Raw genomic sequence first — 24,955 nt, forward strand, 5'->3', positions numbered from 1 at the left:
TGATTTGAACTTTCTTTGTAGACAGTAGAAGCACATTTCCTCTTAAGCTATTTTTTGATTTAAACAATTGTGTTTGGGAAGTAAAAAAAACTAATGAAAGCATCATATCGATACATCTTCATATGAACACATTATGTTTTCCTAACTGTATTTGGATTCAACCACATTAATGGCAAAACTGAAGAACAAAAACAAAGATTCGGAAATGACAGTCTTTGGATGAAGTTTTTATGAATTAATTGCGAGTCTAAAATGAGATGAGATCTAAAATGTATTTGAATGTTCCAAGTAGTTTAAAAATTTGAATACTGATTCAAAGTTGCAATTTTGGACTTGGAAGTTTGGAATCAAAGATAAATGATCAAAGGCAATTGTACATTAATGAAGCTCAGTGTCTTAAAAAAATATTTTTTTGAAGAGATGCACAAATCAGAAGTTTGTGGCCAATCTCTAATCTCTGGTATTTGTAGAATTTTGATCTCCTTATGCTGATTTGAGTCTATTCCAATTTTTCATTAAAGCACTACAATTAATATTCCCCTTTAGCCTTCCTGCTCTGTCATTGATAACACAAACTGAGGCGACATTCCACTGTGTGAGGACAGTTGCTAGACTGAACTATTATTCTCACACTCAAACTTCTCCTCACCCAAACAGGATTGGTCAGAATATTTTAGGGAATTTCTCCTTATTTAGTGGTGGAAAATTAAGGCTCACAAATTTCAAAAGGGGTTAAAATGAGGAAACAAAGTACAATTAATTAACTGTATAGCAGAACTACAACTTATAAACTATTGTTAGAAAAAGACTTTGTCAAGAAAATCCGAGCTCATCCCACTTCCCCATGCTGGAGATTTTAGTTTAACAGTAATAATAAATAAAGTTATCTTTAAAATGAATCACTCAAGTGACATCAAGGCCCAACAGTAGACTTAAGTGTCAATAAAATAAATCTAGTTGTGTGTGTTGTTTTTGTCTCATGCAAACTTTGCTTTAATTCTACTTTTTTCTATCTAATCATAAGAAATCATAGTCAGTCAGAGAGATTCATTAAACAGGAAAAGCAGGTTTCCTGGAAAAAGAGGAAGTAAGTTTCCAGCCTGCAGATTTATAAAAATAGCTGAGACTATTCCTTATTTTAAAAATTAAATCTAAACATTTTGAGTAATTTGATAAGATTCAAAGTAAAATACTTATATTAATATTGGTTTACTTGTAATAATACTTATATTTGTGGGAACACTTACAAGAAAAACAAGTAACTGTAACTTTAGTAGTAAATAATTAGAATCATGTATTATTCTTGGTTTCTTTTCAGAAAAACATCTGTAATAACTCACATTAAGATCATAATAAGAGTAACTAATAAGTTATGGTTATAAAATCATAAATGAATGATAGATCAGAGAAGCTGAAGAAAATAAATGTGATATAAGTTATGGTTATAAAATTATAAATGAATGCTAAATCAGAGAAGCTAAAGAAAATAAATGTGATATAAATGTGATTTTGACATTGAACTTGAAATGGTGTAAAAAGGTGTAACTGCAATTAAACATCACTGATATGTTGGAGGTAGAGAGTAGGTGAAAGGTTGTGCAGGCAATGGACACAGGAGGTTGAGCAACCCTGAGACATTAGCACAGACATCAGGACATAATGTCTGTAAGACAGTGACGGATATGAGATCATCTGTCTAAGCAGACAGATAAACCCTATATAAGGTGGGTGCAAAAGAGGAACCGTTCGTTGGATCCTCCGGGCAGCTTCGAGCCAAGATCGAGATGGACAAAGAACTCTGCAGCTGAAGAAGAGCCGGGGCCACGGAGCCGGAGACTGTCCTGCACATGGAGACCAACCCATCTGGCCCACAATCTGTTGCTTCGAATCGCACTTCTCTCATCGGCTGGGTTCAGACCCCAAAGACAAAGATGAAGACAAAGACAAGGAAGAAGAACTGGTGCCTTTTTTCCTGCCAGCACCAAGTCCTGTGTGACCTCAGCATCCATGCGGAGAGGAGGCTCATCAGACCTGCGGAGATCCTGGCCTTCGCCGATCAACATCTTCCTCCTGCTGCCACACCTTCTTCGTCGTCGTGCCAGGTCTGGGGTTCGAGGCGCCAAACTCCGTCCGTCTCGCTCTAAGGTCCCTTTTTTAGTTCTCAGTATCAGCAGTAGGGAAAGATAGACTAGATGATTGATTTTACTTATTTGATTATTTCTGCTACTGAATTAAGCTGTACTGACCCTTGCAAAAATGCCTTACTAATAAAATATTTAGCATAAAGAAAATCTAAAAGATGTTGTGGACATTCAGTTAATGAGTCACCTTAAAGTTCTTTGATGGTTGTAAAATAGCTGTGATGTTTGATTCTGGAGAGGAAAAAGTGGAAAATGTTTTTAGGTTGCTGGTAGCCCATATGTAAAACAACATCCTTGGGACTCGACCGAGTCACTAAAACCTACCTGGTTCAATAACAAATGCAAGTTGCAAAATAGAGAACGAGCGACCGTTAACAGGTGTGCTCTGTGAAACTAGTTGGCTGTAGGCTGCTCAGTCTGGCTAATTCACAGGGGGAAGAAGGGTGGGACACCTGGATGTAGGCCGTCAGAATCCAGGCGAATCGTTTCTCGAAACCAGCTTAAACAGAGTTTACTTCAGTTCTGGACAGGGTAAATCCCAGCAGATTTAGGAAACTCAACGGACCCGTTAGACGGAGAGCTGGTAGCACATCTCCCCTCTCAGAAGAGGAAGTACGAGAGTGAGAGAGTAGAGACAGAAAGGAGGGGGGGGGGGGGTGTTGCGCAACAACAACTTGCTCACATGCTGTACTTGTTTGATGCAATGTTTTTATGCAAATCTATAAAAACATTTTTTTAAAAGTCAGACTATACAGAGGAAACTGACCCATATAATCATCACAGCTTTTGTTTTCCAGAGAAAGATTCATTAGTAGGAGCAGAATTTTTTCTACATGACTTTAAAGAGTTATTTTAGATCAACAGTCATTGAGTCAAGATTATGATTGAGTCGATCATAAAGTGTGTGTGAACATTTGCTCTGAAACTCATATTTGTTTTTTATTACAGTATATGCTTATTGTATTTTAATTACTGTAATCACTGTCTCTTAATTCTTGCTGGACTTATGCTCTACACTCCAGCGACTGTGGCTAAAAATTAGCCTGTTTGGCTAAGCTGGTATATTTACACAAATGTTTTTTATTGTGTGCCGTCTTTATATTACATTTTATATTTTAAACAAATTAACCATTTTTGAAGGAGAACAAATGTAACAGACTGAAAATTTCTCATGCTTTTCTTATAATTGTTCCAGTATTAATAACGGCATATTAATTATTTGCAACGTTTTGTTTTCTGTCTGCTACAGTAAAGTAATTTCTGTGATTCATCCTGCTTTGCTCTCTCTCAACCACCATCAATACGTTATTTTCAAAACAACATTATTGTTTATCACAATATCTAATAGGACAATTTATTGTTAGCAAAATTTGTTATTGTGACAGGTCTCGTCTCATCACCTGTTTTCTCCTCAGATGTTGAACATCTTCAGTGGACCCAGATACTGAAAGATGCACATATGGCCATTGATGCCAACCTGCAGTGGGAATGTAAAGCCATTGGTAAACCTAAACCTAGATATCGATGGTTAAAGAATGGTCAACCACTAACAACAAAGGTAAGACACAAAGCAGAAAGTAATAGCATCTTCTTATAAAAGATTCAGTTTTTCTTGCTGAAAAAAATGTGTCACAGCTGCAACTCCTGATGTGTTTTTTTCAGGAGAGAGTTCACGTTGAAGCTGGCAGACTGACCATATCCACGATCCGTTTGTCAGACTCAGGGATGTATCAGTGTGTGGCAGAGAATGAATATGGATCACTGTATGCCAGCGCTGAGCTCAAGGTTGTAGGTAGGTTTCATTCACTGTGACCAACCAGGATTGACAATAGAACGACGACAAAAAAAGAATAAATAAGCTCTTCACAGAGGCCTGACCTTTGCTTCCAAAAATATATATAATCAATTCAAACAAGCAGCCAATCTGGTGGTAAAATGAAATGTCTATAATTGCCAGTGACACACTTGACATTTTGGCTGACGGCCGGTCGTTGTCCCTCTACAAACCGAAACAAATGGCTTCAATGTGGGTCTCTTCCTCAGCTTCGCCGCCGGACTTTACCCAGCGGCCCGTGAAAAAATCCACGGTGATCCATAGAGGAGGAGAGGTGGTGTTAGAGTGCCGGCCCAACGCTTCCCCCAGGGCCACCATCTCCTGGTGGAGAGGGGGCGAGCTCCTGAGGACCGGCAAGAGGTAGGTTAACATCAGCAATGAGCACTGACATGTTTCATCATTTAGACCCATTTTTATATAGATCTCTCCACAAGGGCAGTCTATGAATATCAAAAAGGGGGAGAAAAGACTTATGGATGTTTTCCTCTACCTTGGCTTGCAGTGAGTGTTGGTTTGAAGGTGTTTTCACACCCGGTAGTCTGGGACCAAAGTTGTATAATTTGTTACATTTTCAGTTGGTGAGGTTCACTTTCACACTGCACTGCACTGTGTGAAATAACCAAACCTTTTGAAAAATCTGTTCCCCTCCTCTCCTGTGGTGGCGCTGCACCAAGAACCGCTGAAAATAAATTATACAAAAAACTCCAAAGAAGTCATGAGCACAACTTCCTTGCTTTAATGTTCTGCATCAGAGTTTGATTATGCGACTTGGCAGAAAAAAACTGGTATATGATGAATAGTTAGACGAAAGCAAACACCATGTGCAAAAACAATTGCATACAATTGTCCTGATTTTTCTACTAATATTAACTTTTGGTTTCATGAATGGATCAGCGTGTCGGAGTTGGGCTTTTTCATTAGGGCCATTAAATATTTTGATCGTGCAACAAAGAAAGATGCCACAGAATTCATCAAAGTCAAACTGTTTGATTTAGCAAAGGAACAAAGACTGCCTTTTTCCTTGCCGTCGATTGATAATTCACTGAGCAATATGAAGAGCCATGGAATCAGCAGAAATCAGTGCTAATCATGAGGCAAGTGAGAAGCTTGAAAAACAAATCAGTACGAAATTTTCCCATAACCATTTTCACCTTCAAATATGCAAATTTAAAATCACCTTTTGCCTTCAGTAAAAATCTTCATGAGTAGAAGAAAATGTTATCAAGTTGTCCTCAAAAATCTGAACAATAATGCTTCAAAAAATTTATGAACTGGAGAGAAAAACAAAAGACAAACACTGACAAACACTGTCACTTAGAACTATTGTGTGAGAGGCGGAGTTTCAGAAAGAGCAGGAGTTTTTATAGTGAAAGAGGCCCTATTTCAAAGCATAAACTACAAAGTTGTATATTTTCTTACATAATTACGTAATTTATTTTAAGTCGTATTTGATAAATACAGCATTTTTATAACACAGCTTTATGTGGCTGGAAAATACATGTCCCTATAAAAGCAGGGCTGAGTCTGAAAAAGTTTGAGAAGTTCTGTTCTGTGGTATACTAACGAACATTTTCTGAGATTTGCCCATTTATTTAAAGTAAACTTTTACAGTTTTGGCCTTTGTGTTTTGCTTTGGATTGATGAAAATGATCTGTGGGGCCAAATTCTCATTGATGGTGAGCCATTCTTGTCTCATTCGAGTCAGACACAGAAACTGACCACATATTGGGTCAACGAGTTTCCTGACTATGGGTCCACAGTTTTATTTATTCATGCTGGACAACGACACAAATCATTTTGCAGAGGTTGTGGGATGATGATGGTCTTGGATGATTCTTTAATATCCTCCTTGAGCAGGACTGATCCAACTCATTAATCTAAAACAATCTGAATACTCATGAAAAAAAACTGTATGAAAACAAAAATTGGTTTCACTGACAAAACCTTTGGTTATTACTGTATTCTAGACTTCACATTATCCCACTAATCAGCATAAAATTGACAGAGTGAGAGTTGTGGTATTTAGAAATATTACTAAGAAAGGTATTGAAACTCCAAGAAGACCTGTCCATCAATAGCCAAAGGCCATAGAAAATTAAAGAAAACAAGGGCCAATGGGAAGGACTCCTGGTTCCAAACTGGAGCGTTTTATTTACAGAATCCCAGCATACAACCGCAATGTTAGGAATGATATTAAAGTGAGATAGTTGTTACACCACTAGGCCCATTAGAGCCTTCTTTCTTGCAGCTCAATATTGGCTAAAGCAGCTTCTGAAGAATTCATGCTAAAAAAAAAAAGTAATTTAAGCAGACTGATGAAAACCAGTCATAGCTCTTACAAACGTATTTGAAAAGTGATTTTCTTTCACCTTGCGGCCATTAGGAGTCCTCAAAAATCAAATCCCTAGCAAACTGCCCAATTCTTTTTTTTACCCAGAATGTGACCAAAGCAGCCCTTGTCTGATTCTGAAGTTATTTCTCCTAAGGTTCCCTGGAACAGAGCGCTAGTTCCTATAGCTTATTGATAAATCTTCCTAGTTTAGACACTATAGCCTGAAGTAGAGCCTGACTCTGAGAAGCAGTCATTTGTTTTTTGTGTTTCTTACCAAGATTGTACCTGCTTCAATTTAACACTCAGGACAGAATTTTACAAGTTAAGCACCAGTTTTTGTTTTTGCAACAGTTTTACACCAGAATCACAAAACAGGTTGCATGTAATGGACGCAGAAGCAAGGCCGCAGAACAAGTCAAAAAAAAAAGCAAGATATTTACACCTGGTTTTGCACTAAAACTTGTCTGCTACTAGCACTGTAGATGCACTGCAAGAACACAAAGGCTTACCAAGTATTTTGGTCTAGTACATAGGGCAAATATTTTAACACTCTTGAAAGAAGACAAAATCAACTTGCATGTAACTTTTCACCAAGATTAAGCAACTTATTTTAAGTCAATAGTTTATTAATATTGATGAAAAAGTATTCGCTCCACTGGGAAAAAATGTGTTGTTTCAAGTGAAATAATCTGTCAGTGGAACTAGTAATAGTTTTGGCAATTTTAAGGAATGATTAATTTGATATATCTTGCTGGAAGTTGCATATCAATTATTTTTGTCTTATTTCAGGTTCAATGTTTTGCACTAGATGTTTGCACTAGAAACTAAACCAAAAATACTTTTTTTGTTTGTTTGTTTTTGGGGTTTTTTGCAGTGTGAAAATATTGAAAGAGATGGAGAAAACTTTTACATTGTTTATTTTCAGTAAAGAAATTTGGTATGGTATGGTTGAGGTATGACGAGGCACTCCGCAACGCTGTAGGAACAATAACTGATATTCAGAATAATGTTTCCAAGTGATGTTGAATTGTTTTAATGCAGGACTTTAGGATAAAAAGACTGCTGTAATGGTTCATTCACCCATCTGATTGATTTAGAGGTCAAAGCACTTGATTGAAAGTAGAAAAGTATCAAACTGCAATATTTGTACCTGTAGTCTATATATATATATATATATATATATATATATATATATATATATATATATATATATATATATATATATAAATCTAATTCCCTTCTCACCCACCGCGGGTGGTTCTTATCCTCTGAGCTCGGGTCCTCTACCAGAGGCCTGGGAGCTTGAGGGTTCTGCGCAGTATCTTGGCTGTGCCAAGGACTGCACATTTCTGGACTGAGATGTCTGATGTTGTTCCTGGGATCTGTTTTAGCCATTGGTCCAGTTTGGGGGTGACTGCCCCGAGGGCCCCGATGACCACAGGCACCACTGTGGTCTTCACCTTCCAGGCCCTCTCCAGTTCCTCCCTGAGGCCCTGGTATTTCTCTAGTTTCTCGTGCTCCTTTTTCCTGATGTTGCAGTCGCTTGGTATTGCTACATCTACCACAACGGCTTTCCTCTGTTGTTTATCCACTATGACAATGTCTGGTTGGTTCGCCATTACCATTTTGTCTGTCTGGATCTGGAAGTCCCACAGAATCTTAGCTCTGGCGTTCTCCGCCACTTTTGGGGGTGTTTCCCACTTTGATCTCGGGGTTTTCAGTCCATATTCTGCACAGATGTTTCTGTACACTATGCCTGCAACTTGGTTATGTCGTTCCATGTACGCTTTATATATTTATATATATATATATATATATATATATATATATATATATATATATATATATATATATATACACTATAGTGTATATATACAGTATATATAGTGTACAAATTGTACAAATGATGTATAATTACTACATTTTCACTGGAAGGTTTGGTTTGTGGCTGACTCTGTCAAAATCCCCTCATTTCCCAGGCAATCTGGATGACAACAAAGAGGCTCTTATTTTGATGTAACAAAGGAAGTAGTTCCTGAGTGTTAAACTACAGTATTTAGGACAAAGAAATGATGACAGAGTGGCAGGATTAGCTTTTGCATGGATAGCTGTTAGCTGTTAACAAGACTAATGTGAACTTAGCTTTCATAGGGTTTGAACCTGTTCTATTTCTAGAACAAAATCTAAGTCACTATGAGATCAAAGCCAGGTTGGATGATTCTACACTGATTTTAAATTGTTTGAAACAGTTTTGGGTTTGAAAAATCTTAATTTGTTGGTTAACATAAAAGGGGTTTCTTAATTATCATGTTTCTAAAAATATTATCATTATTATCAATTCATCTCATTTATGTGAATGCAGGATGGTCCATAGTCTCCTCATTAGTGGGATGTAATGTTACAGTATGACCAGATTCTGCCCTAAATACATACCTGATGCATCATTTGTATGTGGGCAAGTGCAGAGGAAGCAGAACTTATTTATCATTTCACAGTTTTAAGCATTACCTAGTTTCATTACTAAGGGACCTGTGTATGATAAGATCTGAATACTAAAGTCCAGAAGGTTCACAACAATATGGACTATAGTGCAGGGCATTCTGGGTAAGTAGAACCAAAACAAAAGTGAGTGCTAGCGCTAGCTGGAGAAATAGCTTGTGGTTGTTGGCCAAAAACAAAGGAGAAATTCTACAACCTCTAAAATCTGAGGTTTTTATGTTGTTTTCCTAAGTGGTTCTTGGTACAGCGCCCCCATAGGAGAGGAGGGGAACATGTTTTCCAAAGTGTTTGGTTGGTTTGACTCAGTAGAGAGAGAGAGAACCACAGCAGCCGGAAATGGAACAAAAGTTGCACTTTTGGTCCCTAATCAAACATCCGAAGCATATACCTCAGTGTTCAGATTACAGCAAGATCAGATTCATCAATTGGTTTTCCTTACGGACAGAAAGTGTAATCTAGATTGTTTGGTCATTAAGTAGTAAAAACTCTTTTATTTAAACATCTAATATGAATAAGAGACGTAAACCTGATTAGGGACTTTCATTGAGTTAATGATGATTAATCCTGTTTTGAGTTGAAAGAATGGCTCATTTCTCTGATCTGAGCAGCTCTTTGGTTGCAATCAATTGTCTTATTGCAGGCAAAAGCAAAAACATTGTAGAAAAAATAGATAGGCAAAGATGAAAAGATGGAAAAATAATCAGTCTGATCCGAGCTTTTGTTTGATTTGTCTGGTTACATAATAAACTCCTTTATATTTGAACATCATGTAATCTATTTTATGAGTCAGATGAAAAGTGAAGTCTATTACCATTGTTTTTATGTCTGTCTTGCTTTGGGCTCTCCATCGGATCGATGCAGCCATATTCCCACAGACGTCCTGCCTGAACACGTGACCTCTCAGATGGTGTATTTATCATATTTGTCATGCTTTCATCTTGGAGAAAAAAAGGGGGAGAAAAATTACCCGACTATTAAATAGCCTGTGCGTTTGCAGAGGCTGGAACGGAATCGGTCTCCAGCGCAGACAGTTTTGCACGTCGCTCTTTGTTCTGCACCTCATTGCCCCTCAGGTCATGTTCTCAGCGCGCCTCCATCACTCACAGTTTGATATTTTTGTCAATAAATCAGCACAAAGCACAGCGTGTCAGACATGCTCTTTGGGTTTAAGCTCGGCCCAAGTGAATACATATTTATTCCTGTGAGCTGCTATGAAATCGTTTGATTCCTGAGTCGAATGTTTGTCATATTTCTGTCTGATCATGTGAATTGACAGTGCCTTACTTATGCATAATGTTTTACATGTTTTCTGACTTAGAACTAAAATGGCCATTGTAGTTCAAAATGTTTTGATTCTTTCTTGTAATTCTTTTCATGTCATACAAATCAGTTGCAGTGACAGAGAAAACTTTGCCCCCTAACAAATTTCTTCTTTTTTGTGACACTTAAATACTCCAGATCAGATAGAGGTGACCTGAGAAAATTCAAAAAGCAATTTTTTAAATGATGAGTTCACTGACCAGGGGAACAAGCCCATCCAAAACCAAGCTGGTCTTATTAGAAGTCATCATTTCTCCCATTGGTAACTCTGGAAATGATTGTCAATAATCATAAGTTTTGGAGTAATTTCCCCAGCCACAGCCTGACCTGAACTCACTTAACTAGAACTTGACTGGCAACATGAAGTAGACTGAAAGCTCTAAAAAAAAACTAAAAAGAAACTATCATACTTCAATCTAAAGAAATTCAAAAACAGATGAAAACCAAAGTTTGTATCATCTGCATATCTGGAACGACTTTCAAAGCCATTTCTAAGGTTTTAAAGAATCCAGGACTAAGATAACTGAAGCAAAATGACAGATTTCTGCAATATAATACAAAATAACTGGGTTCAAAAGTCTAGGGAAATATGGAATAAAATCATTTTAGAACCATTGATTAGTTCACCTGATAACAAAAAGCTAAACTATAATGCAAAAGCCAAATCTATTATAACCCCGATATGTGTTCACCTTAATGAAGAGAATAAATAATTGTGTATTTTTCATGTCTTCCTGCTGTCTTCAGACAGATGATCCTGGAGGACGGCACGCTGCGCATCGCCAACATCTCCAAGGCGGACGAGGGCAGCTACACATGTGTGGCCAGAAACCATTTTGGAGCATCCAGCAGCACAGGGGCTCTGGTAGTGAAAGGTATTTCCATGCTCTTTTCTCTTGTTCCTCTTTTTCTTTAAGCCGTGAGTTTAAATTATGTTAGTGGGGGGAGGAAGCACCTCAAGCATGACTCTGATAATGAAATATAAAGGCGCTTTATGTTCCCGCCCGCTTGTGACAGACGTATAAGTCATCCACGGGTTTGTCAGCTCTGAGTTATTGCTCATGTAGCGGAGTGGGACAAACCTCCGCTGCTGCTGTGATCGGAGAATATTTTTACTCATTCAAAAAGAGCTCCTGTCGCATTGTTAGAGTTTTTTTTAAATAGAATGATTATAAAATGGGAGTCTTCTCATTTTTTTTCTAGTTGACGTTGTAATAGCTGTGTGCTTAATTATTCATGCCGAATTATAGGAGGCATTTGCTTCCTAAGTGAAGTTATTTAAGGTCACTTAATTACACTGATGGACCACAATCTGTCTCTCTATTCGGGCCAAATTAAGCTTTATTACCTTGTTCACTCGGCCAGATTTTATAGGGATACTTTCCACTAGCACACGCACAGTAACAAATGATCTTTCTTTATCTGCCGCTCTGCCACAGAGCCCACCAGGATCGTGGTACCGCCTCTAAGCTCGGACGCCAGCGTGGGACAGAGCCTGGTCCTGCCCTGCCAGGTGTCCAGCGACTCGTCCCTCAGTCCCGTCTTCAAGTGGTTCTTCAACGGCAAGGCCATCGACTACAGCCGGCAGGAGCACTTTGAGATGATTGGTGGGGTACGTTCACCATCCTGATTAACATGTCGCGTTTAGAAATTCATCTTCACAACTTTCTGGTGTTTGTTTCAAACTGAGCTCACACTCATGTTTACGTTTTCATACAGATCACTTCCAGTACCGATATCTGAGGGTTAGCATCGAGTGATACTGACCCGACCAGTAAAGCAGAGAAGAACTGACTAAAACTAGGACTAACATTATTATATCGCCAAAGACACATGATCAATATCAATAGATTAGATGGGCATCTGACAGAATATTCAATAACAAATATATAGAATATTCATTGAACTCTGATCCAGAACCACATAGCATTCTGGGAGATGTAAGCAGAGGAAAGGCTTTAGCTGCTCAATTAGCCTGTCACAATAATCAATAAATCAATTAATTAATTAATAACATAATAAATTAAAATGAGCTCAATAATTTTATTTACATGATTTATTGTTTTTCTTTCTTCTCTTTTTCTACCAAAAACTGAATGATAAAAGTCTTAAATCTGATTCTGTGGTCTCAACTTTTTGGAAGTATAATTTTCTTTACAGGCACTCCATAATTAATTTCATTTCTTGTTTTGTTTATTTATTTATTTTGGATATTTAAAATGTCTACCAGTTCCAGTGTTAGATGTTCATTAGAATTTAAAGTTGATTGATCTCTGAGAACATGTTCTTCCATTATTATGCCATTACCAATATATTTTCTTGAAGATGGTCTCAAAACAACAACAATAATGTTATTGTTTATCACAATAACGTCTGGGACAATTTATCATCCAGTAAATTTTGTTATGGTGACAGGCCAACCTAAGCAAGGGTGGTAGCATCAACTCACTCACTCTTTGGTTACCTAGCAACAAACAGTTGTGTAACTTGTGCAACAGCAGGTATCTCATAATGTGATGTTGTTTTTACATCACACTTGGATTATCAGGCAGTTAACTGGATAAATCTAAATGGATCCCCAAAAGAGAACAAAACGTGTTTTGCTTTACATAATTAAAGCATGACCTAATGAAACATAAAATGTAAAAAAAGAGCTTAAAAAATCAAAATTGGACTTATTGTGGTCTATGGACTGAAGTGTCCAGTAGATTTAAAGGTAAAGAAGAGCTCCATAGACCTGCCTGTCAGCTGCGCTCTCTGATGAAGTGAAAAGCTGAGAGCAAACCTGCTGGAGTTTGGAACATCACACAGCAGAGATATAAACCTGCTTCTTACGTTCCCCATGTTCCTGTTCAGCACTCCACTCTCCCACATTGTTGTTTTGCTTATGGATCTCACATTGCCCATTCCATTCAGAGAGAGACATGTTTTCAAATTCTCACCTCCACATTTCTTACTTTAGTCCTTACACTGATGACATATATACGCTTTCAACCATCTGGGAGTTTTAGTGTTATTTTGGGAATTACTCAGACTTGGTGAAGCACTGCGAGTAAAACCTGCATGTAGTGGAAAAGCGTCCACACTACTCTGATAGGAAGTGTCTGGAGGACTAAATCAGACGTTTTTATATACATATGTGTGGGTGTGTGTATATAGTAATATATCTACTTTTAAAGAGATTTTACTAGAAGTTGGTTTGGGTTTATTTAAAATGTAATGGTCACAGAGAGTAAAGACGGGGAAAAAAGAAAACAAAGAGAGGAGAGAAGAAGGACGAGTGTGGGATGAAAAGTTGAGAGAATGATATAAGAACAGAGGAAAAGAAGAAGAATAGAGGGAATACAAGAAAACACTAGCTGTGTTTCCATCAACCATAGGACTGTGCAATAGGCGATCACAACAATACATTTGCTCAATAGAAACACATCCATTTCGAAACAATGTTTTTCAATAAAAAGTTTTTCCACTGGGATGAGGTGGTCTTTCAGCCGTATCAAAATTGATTCATTTCGCAAAACTGAAAAACTTCTTTAGTCATGTGACATGAGTCACATGATCAACAGCCAGATGTTACTACTGGAGAAATCGGCAAACACAACAATGAGAAGTAGCAGGAGAATGATGGTTTGTTTTGTTGCAGCTGTCACATCATCACAGTTCATAAAAAGCTGTCATTCCAACATGTTAAATCTATAACTCTTCTGTAAAATCGATGTCTACAATTTCCCGTAGACCGTACATAGCCGCTTCCAAGTAGGCGGAGCTTGTTGCTCCAAAACGCAGACGTGTCCTCTGATTGGCTGAGAGATGATGAGCACTACTAACTTGACTGAGCTCTAATTTTTTTTCACATGTAACTCTTTATATCCCTCGCTGCCATAATTTTGAATGACTTATTGCCTAAACAAGCGCATTCATGTGGGATTGTAATTTCATTTCTTAGTTATTGGAAAGATGGCAATTCAATAATTGTGTTTTTTTTTCTATTTACATTAGCAGAGCATAGACGAGGATTTGTGCGTATTTGTAGTGCAAGTGCAGCTTCCACTACACCTCATTTTTCTCTTCCAGTTCATCTTGTTTTTCCTGGTTCTAAATTTTAAGTCTGCCCTATATGATTATCTGTCATACATTCATAATGAGCTTGAGTGTTTCATATTTTACAATGTTGGTCAAAAGTTGAGTCAGGAAAAAAAAAACATTTTAATTGAAACATATTTACTTATTTGTGGGAACCTGCAAAAACAATCATTTAACGTATCGAAAATAATTACATTTATTGTCATTATGAGTGTATAAAAACGAATGAGTGGCACTGGTTCCAATCTGAAATAAAGTCAGTTTAACCTGTATTGTCTGAGACAGCACGGCTTTTCAAGTAGAATGTGGATAAACAGACTTAAAGCTTGACACCTGTAGCTACACGGACAGAGCTGCTGCCTTGTGGTGTTCTCTTGTCACACAGCAGTTTCCTCTGTTGGAAATTATTTTTTTTTCTACTTTAGACAATAGTTGTCATCTTTCCTGTTATCACTATAAAAAAATAAAAGGTAAACTCAGATATTAAGGCTCATAAAGGTTTGTGCTTGTTACCTTATCAGAATCGACAGAGCCGTCTTGTTGACACACCACTTCACGCCACAGACAAACACATAAACAACTCGCTCATGTTCAACACTGATATTTACACCAGTGAGCAGCTGCAGTCCACAACACAAAAGCCACGTACTGTTTTAATTGTTCCAATCGCTGTCTCAACTCCACATGGACTCCAGGTAGATGGAATTTTACATCAGTGTGACTGGAAAATATCCTCAGAACGTTTTTATTCCCCCTAACTGTCATCATTTGTCTTTTGAACAAACAGAAGCGAAGGAGAATCTGTGTGTGTGTTGTGTGTGTGTCCTGGACATCTGCTCCTACTCAAGTAAAACACCTGGACTCGGAATAAAAATGACAAAGAAAGAAATGCTGGATGTTAGCTTTGACGCTAACTTGACTATGAACTTTAGCAGCATTGACTTGAAACAGTGTTCTCAGGAGCGTCTGCAGAACATTATTTAATCAGTCAGCAGGTGAGACTGGAAAGACCCACAGCGTAGAAGAGTTCCTGCTAGCAAATAAAACCAACCACAACACTGAAATACCAACGCCTCACCTCTACGCAGTGTTAGTGTTGACAATAGCAACAGTGAAATTCAGAGGAAGAAAATCCAAAACATAGCTAAAGAGATGCAAAGCCGATGGTTCCTTCAAAACTACACCAGCTCAGGTTTTTTATTCAATTAATTTATATTTTTTTCAGTCATAACTTTTGATGGAAAAAATGGCTATGGAGGCTGAACTTAAAATTCCAAAACTGCATCAAAATAAACCACAAAACCTATGGATTAGAACAAAGCAGAGATTGTCTAATGCAGAGAATTCTTGCTTTATAAAATTTTATTTATTTATTTATTTATATATTTGAAAATGTGACTTTTTTTGGAAGAAAACGAGAATTCTCATTGTAATCCAGAAGTTCTGGTTTATTATCATGCAAGTTTAAGTTGAGCCACCATAGCTATTTTAAGAACGGAGGTGTTGCAACGACTCACCCAAAGTCCAGATTTCAGTCTCCCTGTCAACTTTAATGAATAAAATAAAATACTGCTATGAATCAAAGTGAGGCAAAATCGAAGAACTCTGGGAGCATATCAGCATAAATATTGGAAATAACATGAATGTCTCTGAAACCTGGTCAATAGAATTTTTTTCCTGGAACCGGCATTAAAACTGTATTAACATAAATATGATCTTTCTTCATTTTTAGTTGAACAAAAAGCAATAAAAGCTGCTGGCAACTTCCAAAGGCTCTTGGATGTCTGTCAGAAAATAGAAACAGATGCTGTTTTCTTTTTCACACACCTTCAGGTCATGATAAAGCTTCCCAGATTTAAGAGACTTTACCTGATCAAAGATGCCCTGCTGTTGGTTTGAGCTTACCTTTATTGTAGAACAGAAGGTGAATATTGTTTTTCTAATTATGGAACTTAAATGGTGCAGGGAGGAACGCGTGTGAACAGCTTTCAGTGTTTTATTCTGAGCCAGGCTTCCAGGCGCACACGTTTAATTCACCTGCTGCATGTCTCCATATCAAACTAATCTCATTTCCTCACAGTACAAGCAGAAACTTCTATGTATTTTATTGAGATATTTTGTACTAGCCCAACATAGACTAGTGCATTATTCTAACATGGAAGGAAATGATACATGGTGTTTTGTAATGAATAAAAATCCGAATGATGTGGTGTGTATTTGTATTTAGTCCCTATTAATTTAATACCACTAAATAAGATCCAGCATAACCAATAACCTTTACGGTCACATAATATAATTTTATAGCAAAATCAAGTAACTATTACCTTCAGTTGTTATATAAATGCTATATAAATCAAATCTGACTTAAAAGAAGTTTGACATCATAATTGAATACCTTGAAATTGGACCTGTGTTTGTTTAAAAACTCCTGCTGTTTCTGAAAAGCCACCTTCAGGAAGTCATCACACCATGGCTCCTCTGGTAACACTTTAATGACGTTTTTACCTTCCCACTTCAATAATGGGAGAAGAAATGGAGGTGGTTGAGTAATATAAATACCGCTGTGTTCATTTGGACAACAGACTGGAGACGCAGCAGTGAAGCGTCCATAAGAAGGGACAGAGCAGACTGGACTTCTTGAGGAAGCCAAGATCCTTCAAGGTTTGCACCAAGATGCTGCAGATCTTCTAAGTCTGTTGTTGAGAGCGTCGTCTCTTCTGCTGTCATCTGCTGGGCAGCAGCACCAGAAGCAGGAACATAAAAAGGTTCAACAGCCTGATAAAGAAGACTGGATCAGTTCTTTATACGACTGTGGAGCCTCTGGAGATGATCATGCAAAGAAGGATTCTTCATATGATTAAGAAAATTATGGACAACTCTGACCATCCTCTTCACAAGACTGTCTTGAGAAGACAGAGCATCTTCAGTCAGAGGCTTCCTCGGATTCAGTGCAGTACAATACATCTCTGCAGGAGATCTTTCCTGCCAACAGTCATCACCATCTTCAATAACTCATTGAAGAATCTAATTTAATAACTTACAACAACATTTAATTTCCCTTTGGGATTAATATCGTATTTTTGAATTTGAATCGAGTTAAATTGCTCTGAGTAGTAGTTCCTATAATGAGCTCAGCAGAATAACAGTTTCACCACATGTTTGCTAATTGCTTCTGGCTAGTCTGAAGGAGCTGAGAGGTGGAGGAGGGTTGCTCTGTGAGGCAGCCAGGTGGTTGAAAGTGAACCAACCAGGTGTTTTGCAGAGCTGAATGGATTCCAGGATTTCTAAAACATGCATGAAAGAATCAAAGCAACACTCCAGATATGTTTTTGGTGAGGGAATAACATTATAATGTGATGTCAGCTGAGACATGGAAGCTGGTCAGTGCAAATAAAGAGGGCTTTCTGCACTGATGTGGGTACATTTCCAAGAAAAGTTCAATTTAACCAGGCACTTTGAAGAAGTTCTCCACCAGTATAAAGAGGAACTTTGTGAAAGATTTGGTCTGATTGAGCGCTGTGTTCCTTCTGTCTATGAAAACGACAGACACAGCAAAACACTGTAAGCTGTAAATAACACTAAGATAGCAAAAAACTACCTTAGACTTAACTGAACTTTATAACGCCCTGGCCTTTGTCTTGATAGTGGTATCATCATGGCTTCTGCATATGTTAGCACTATGTGCTAGCATTTAGCTCCTTGAGTATATATTTGCATTATTGCATAAATAGTTCAGCATTGGTTTTGTCATTTTTGTCTTGGGGAACACGTGATCCAAATACATTCAGTCATGTTTCTGCGTCATTAGATGATCATATCTCTATTGCCAAACTATAAAATGGCCTAGTGGAATTCAGTGGAGAGAATCACTCTATGACCTCGAGTTAGGGGTGGGGTGTTAAGTGCCTCATTTGCATTTAAAGAGACACCACCAAAACTAGCTGTACATCAGAACAGGGATATACTGTAAGTGGGGCCTGCGGAGCAACAACAACAAGGAATTCAGACCAAAACATTGCAGTTCCACTTTATGTAGACCACAACTGAATGATTTAAATGGGAAAAGGGAGGATTCAAAAACATGACATGTCCACTTTAAACAGAACTAACACCAGGGAACATGTATCTGTAAGCTTGAACTGAAGTCAAATTCTAAAAATGCAGCAGCAGCTCCTGTCCTTTCTCAAACATTATTCCAATCCTGAAGTTGATCTCACCATGTGAGTTTATAAAAAGCGAACCATTCGACTTCCTGCTGAGTAAATTTTCCTCATTTAAAGGTTTAGACAGCAGAGAGGATCATCGGGGCCTCCCTTCCCTCCATTCAGGACATTTCATCCCAGCGCTGCGTGTCCCGATGCTGAAACATCGTCAGTGACCCCTCACACCCCCACCATGGACTGTTCTCCATGCTGCCCTCTGGAAAGAGGTTCCGCAGCATCCGGTGCAGGTCCACCAGGTTCTGAAACAGCTTTTTCCCACTTGCCATCAGACTCCTGAACTCTTAACTGGACTGCACTCAAAAACTGGTCTCCACTTCATACCTTGCACATGTACATAGCTAAGTAACTTCCTTTTTACTGTCAGTCCTGCACTTTATATTTTATATTCATATTTATATTCATATTTTATACTGTATTTGATTTTATTCTGGAGTAACCTCACAACATTGGAACCTCAAAACATTGTCCTGAGCCGTATGCAACGAAATTTCGTTCTGTATACAGCCTGTGCATGCAAAATGACAATAAAGTCAGTCTAAGTCTAAGTCTCACTCTAAGTCTAAGTTTAGGGTGGCTCTGTTGAACCCACCAGGTCCAATGAGATTCAGCTACAATGCTCATATTTTCCACAGATGTTTCATGTGTTTTGAAGGGAAAGAAATTATAATGCTAGTCTTTGAGTGAACAGCAAAAATGTGCAAAGAAAACAAAAATCTTGTCCTGCTCATTCATCTGAGCTGTCAGGGTGAGCGTTAACACGGCAGCAGCTGACCCAAAGAAAACAAGCTGTTCAGAACAAACGTTGCTTTCTTTAATGCTTTCATTTCCACATAAATCTGAATCAGTTTCTCTTTTTTTTCCAGTGGTCAACACGGTCATGTCTTTGAAGCTTTCTTCTGGAGTATTGACTAAGAAAAGAACCTCTTGTGTTCCTGAGGATTTGCAAAAGCTCTTTTCTTTCTTTGTCTTTTTTCTAAGCAAACCTCATTTCTTTTGTGTGTTTTTGTTCCTTTTATTTTTTGCTTCACCTTAAGGCTTTCATACTTCTTTGTCTTTCTCGTCAGGGATTTGCAGGCGACCTGATGGTGAGGAACATCCAGCTGAGGCACTCTGGAAAGTATGTGTGTATGGTACACACTGACGTGGACACGGTGTCGGCAGCGGCAGATCTAATTGTTAGAGGTACGTCTGCTCCTCCTTTGTGACAATGCTTATCGTTATAAAGCATTCTCTCTGGTGATTTGTCATGGTTTTGCTGTTCTGAGAAGTCTATGTTAGCATGCGGGTGGGGGTGGGCGTGTATATGTGTGTGTGCATTTTACTATTAGGATACAGGTGTCTTAAAAGCTCTCAGATCAGATTATAAGGCTATAATTTAACACTTTTTAGTTGACGATAATGGGATTTTTGTAAAAAGACAATAACAAAACAAAACTATTAAAGTGTGCTGAGTGGTGTACTACTTTGCGTTTCTCCATTCCTGCGACATACAGATTTTTAAATGAGAAACCATAGACAGGATTTTCAGTTCAGTTACTCCCATTGAAGACTGGCCCTTCCACCACCCTTTGTCATTCAGCTGCCTGTAACGGCCAAATGAGGGTAATTCCTCAGAAATGTTACCCTCACTAAAAAAAACCCCCAAAAAAAACATACGGTTTACTGCAGTGTCACAAATAACAGACATCAAGGAATGGCTACGAATGCATCCCTGCTCCTTTTGGTACATTCTCACCAGCCCTGTTTAGTCACTTTTATCAAATTCCAGTCTGTTTGCCTAGAAAGTCCGGTTCAGTTGGAGAGGTGTGAATATGTAATCAAACTCTGGTTTGATGCTAAAAACTTCAGTCTTGGTCCGCTTAAAGTAAACTCTGGTGTGGTTCGAATGCATATGTGAACGGCAAGCAGACCAGAGACCGCTCCAAAAGCAGGAAGTGCAGTGAATTCTGGGTAAATACAACCAAAACAATTGTACATGCTAGTACTAGCAGGAGGAATGACTGCTGGCATTTTACCAAAGACAAAATCGTTCAACTGCAAAACTCTGACGCCACTCCATTTTTGTTTACATTTCATGAAGAAGAAAGTTGAGGTCAGTGTCTTCTTCAGAGGTTTTTGTGGTGTTTCCTTCAGTGGTTCTTGTTGCACTGCCCCCACAGTCAAGAAAGGGAACAGGTTTTCAAAGGGTTTGGTTGGTTTGACACAGTGTAGTGTGAAAGTGAACCAGAGCATCTGAAAATGTTGCAAACGTTGAAATTTTGGTCCCCAATTACACCGGGGTCTAAAGGTGTGAAAACTCTGTTAGACCTCATCACACCAGTTCAAGACTGATTCTGATATTAAATTTCATACATCTGAACTCTGATTACAAACATCTGAAGGCAACTGTTTTTATTTAGGGGTTGCAGAGGAAAGGTTCTAATTACCAATGCAGTCTACACCTTCCTGATTTGCATAAATAAAATAGTGTGTCATGACGAATGCATCATGTTCCTTCCACTTTACAATGATTCTCTCTGTTCCTTTGGTCTTCTGCATAAGATACAAACCGCAAAAGTTTAAGGAGTGTGAATACTTTTGCAAGGCACTGTGTGCTGCCAGGGGTTCCAGCTGAACATGTGCTCATATTCTGTTGAAAGATTAAAATTAGTTTTTGGATTTATAGGTCTAAGTGGAAAAACACATATCAGTGGTCCAAATCCCAGTATGTTTGATCTCATATCGAAGTCATTAAATAAAAACACCTTTTCATTCCAAATAGTCTACAATAATGCGATTTTTGAAAATGATCCGCAACTTCACGAGTCTAGAATAGGTACTCAGGGATTTATAAGCAGAATTCTTTTCATTTTCTTTTTGTGAAGTTAATTATAACACATTTTCGAACCAAATAATTTTTTAATTGCTGTTTAATATTTGCTTTTAATAAACTTCAATAATATCTAGGGAGGAAGATGATAAAACAGACTGATATGGTGAATTAAAAGTATCACAGAAGTACAAACTAACTATGAGACAAATAACTCAATTTTAACTTCATGTAGCAAGTATATACTCATGTCATTTCTGTTATCTCTGCCTTGCTTTTGAATTATTGACTATGAATAAATTTGTGCTTGTAAAAAATATTCACCCCTTTGATATTTTACCATTTTTGTTGTATTTACATATCCATCATAATCAACAAAATTTTGCTTTTGACTTTTTTTGACAAAAATAATGTAATTGTGAAAACTGATTCATGAGTTTCATGAATTCAAGAAGCAAATTTCTTTTCAGTTAAATTCACATGTGACTAACTAGAAGTGGATTACTATGTCAAACTCTTCTAAAAACGGTTCCCCTCCTCACCTGTGGTGGCGCTGCACCAAGAACCACTGAAGACACTTAGTGCAACTTCTTTCCTTGCAAAATATAAACAAAAATGGAGTGGCACCAGATTTTAGTGGTTGTAGGATTTCTCTTTGGACTTAGCAAAAGACCACGAGCCATTTTTCCTGCTAGCGCTAGGCTAGCACGTTTGTTTTGGTTGCATTTACCCAGATTGACCTGAGCTTTAGTCTGCTTCCTGCTCTTGAAGCGGTCTCTGGTGTGCTTGTGGTCACAGATGCATTTGAACCATGCCAGAGTTCACTTCCACTGAACAGAGACCAAGGTTCTTAGGCAAAGTGTAGTTAGTTCTTTTGGTCCATATCAGTTTGGTTACGCCTTCATGACTCTCCAAACAAACTGAAATTTCTAGGCAAACAAACTGGAGTTGGATAAAGCGGGCTAAGCAGGGCCGATATGAATGCACTCTTAGAATCTAAAGCTAGAAAGGGTGAGGTCATGAGTAACACATACACAGGGAGATTTACAGCGCTAAGACCCTCCTGCTGGTTCTGATTGGTTGTTTCTAGTTTGCCCTGGGAGAAGGTGGAGGAGCTCCGTTTTTTCACACATTATCTGCCTCGTTCCACACTGTAGCTACTGTTCAAGAAATATGGACAAAATATATACAGTACAGACCTTTTAATTCAATGAGTTTCCTTTATTTTCATGACTATTGACATTGTAGATTCACACTGAAGGCATCAAAACTATAAATAACACATGTGGAAATATGCACTAAACAAAAAAGTGTAAAACAACTGAAAATAGCCCTTATATTCTAGTTTCTTCAAAGTAGCAACCTTTTGCTGTGATTACTGCTTTGTACACACTCTGCATTTTCTTGATGAGCTTCAACAGGTCGTCACCTGAAATGGTTTTCACTTCATAGGTCAACCTGCCCTGTCAGGTTAATAAGTGGGATTTATTGCCTTATAAATAGTCATGAAAATAAAGAAAACCCATTGAATTAGAAAGGTGTGTCCAAACTTTTGGACTGTACTGTATATACTGTATATATATATATATATATATATATATATATATATATATATATATATATATATATATATATATATATATACTTTTTTTTTTTATTACATATTGCAGATTAAAGGAAGCTTTAAAATACATTGTGCATCATGTTCCATCAATCACAGTCATTCTGCAGTGGTCGGCACAATGAGAACTATCATTATTCAACTGTCTCATTTTTATATATATATATATATATATATATATATATATATATATATATATACTTTTTTTTTTATTACATATTGCAGATTAAAGGAAGCTTTAAAATACATTGTGGTTAAAAAGAAATCTAAATCTTTTAGAGTACAGCAGAAAAAATGAGACAGTTGAATAATGATAGTTCTCATTGTGCCGACCACTGCAGAATGACTGTGATTGATACTCTTAGCAGGTAACTGGGATTGGATATATTTGAAGAACTATTACATGTTTGGGAGAAGGGACGAAGATTTTTTTAGCAATAAAAGGCAGGCTCTGTTTTCTGTGTGTTTTAAAGTCTTTGAAGGTTTCATTGGAAACATTCTTCCTTTCACAGGATATAAGAATAAAGTCTTCATTTTTGACTGAAGGAGTAATTAAAGAATGTTATTTGATTACAAAGTAAGTTAAAATAGCCCAGCCATAGCAGGTTGTATCATTTTTACCATCATGCCTCCAGTTTATTCCTTGAGCCTCAGACTCTCTGCTCTCCCCTGAGCCTCCAGTGCTGCTCAGTCTATCTCTCTCTGTCTGTTTGTGTGTCGTGGGTGTGGCACATCTTTCACTCTCCTCACTCTCTGGCTGCTCATCAGCCTGCACACCAGCAATCCGTCTCCCTCTCAGCCCCGCAGTATATCAAACCCGGTTCTTCAACCTTTCATCGCTAGCTCGTTCTTCCAGCCAGTGCGGATCATTGCTCGCCACCCGCTCTCACGCTCGTCTCCACACCTGCCAGTCAGTCATCCAGCCACGCACACATCCCGCTCTGCTCTGTTTCACCAGCCCAGCACACTCCTCCAATCCCTGGTGATAAAATAAAACACAATAACATCTCTTGTTCTCTCCAGCCATCTGCGTTCAGTATTTTGCTGTTGTTCGTGTCACAATCTGATGAACTTTAATATTCGCCATTGATGAGACTGCTTCTCTCAATAGAGCGAGGTTATGAATCACTTAACAGTAATGGCAGAGTTCCAGAGTGCAAAACACAAAAGCTAACCTGAAATTATTATTTATTTTTTCCACATTGGCTTTTCTGTGTTTCTGATCGTTGCAGGACCTCCTGGTGCCCCTCAGGGTCTGCTAGTGACGGCCATTACTGACGCTACAGCGCAGCTGTCCTGGAGCTCTGGACCAGACAACCACAGTCCCATCACCATGTACATGGTTCAAGCTCGGACCCCCTTCTCTATTGGCTGGCAGACAGTGAAGACAGGTAAATCGCTCAGTATTAAAAACATTAATATTAGTGGTGGGGCTCAATTAATTGAATTAATTGCATCAGCTGTAATTTATTAATTGCATTTTAATTGAAAAGCATATGTCGACAAAAGTAACATTGTCGATTCAAAAATTATTTTTGCTTCTGAACTTTTGAATAAATAGACAAAAACGCTCAAGAAAAAAGATATTTGTTTTTAACCTGTTATATAGCTTCTTCAACCATCAGATAGGTGCAACATGATATTATACACATTAAGTGCTTCAGGAACTCCTTGATGCATGTATAGATGCATAATTAGCATTGAGATAGATGCTATTTTTAGCTTGAATAGCTTCACTGGTAAGATAAACTCAGTTGAACACAAATTGAACACAACAATATTCCAGTAATAGGTCCATAACAATGGCTTAGTCGTCCATCGCTGTTGTTTGCAGATGTTGTTTGTGCAAAAAAAACAACAACAAGTATTTGTGTTAAACTCTTTAACACATTAAAGTTATATACATAGAATTGTAGCTGGGATGCTAGCTACTTAGCTGGCCAACAAACTTCAGTTTGAATCAGGAATAGTTTTTAGGTGGATTTGTTAGGTTGTGTATTTATGGTGAGTCTTACCAACAGGAGATATTTTTCCATTAATAAAAACCTGCTGTACCTTGACACATTAATGTGGCCAAGCTAGTTCCATGAGAG

General features: G+C 37.9%; 1 protein-coding gene across 3 annotated transcripts in view; it reads left to right on the plus strand.

Annotated features, from left to right (window-relative positions):
• cntn6 (contactin 6) overlaps positions 1-24,955 on the plus strand; it is a 147,374-nt gene that overhangs the window by 97,573 nt on the left and 24,846 nt on the right. For all 3 annotated transcript variants that reach the window (XM_028024161.1, XM_028024163.1, XM_028024162.1), the window contains 7 exons: positions 3,557-3,699; positions 3,804-3,933; positions 4,185-4,335; positions 10,874-11,001; positions 11,566-11,738; positions 19,497-19,614; positions 24,095-24,253. In XM_028024161.1, coding sequence (XP_027879962.1) covers positions 3,557-3,699; positions 3,804-3,933; positions 4,185-4,335; positions 10,874-11,001; positions 11,566-11,738; positions 19,497-19,614; positions 24,095-24,253 — 1,002 coding nt within the window. The remainder of the gene's footprint in view (positions 1-3,556; positions 3,700-3,803; positions 3,934-4,184; positions 4,336-10,873; positions 11,002-11,565; positions 11,739-19,496; positions 19,615-24,094; positions 24,254-24,955) is intronic.

The sequence above is a fragment of the Xiphophorus couchianus genome, chromosome 7 (assembly GCF_001444195.1).
Source record: "Xiphophorus couchianus chromosome 7, X_couchianus-1.0, whole genome shotgun sequence".
In the NCBI taxonomy this organism is placed as follows: Eukaryota; Metazoa; Chordata; class Actinopteri; order Cyprinodontiformes; family Poeciliidae; genus Xiphophorus; species Xiphophorus couchianus.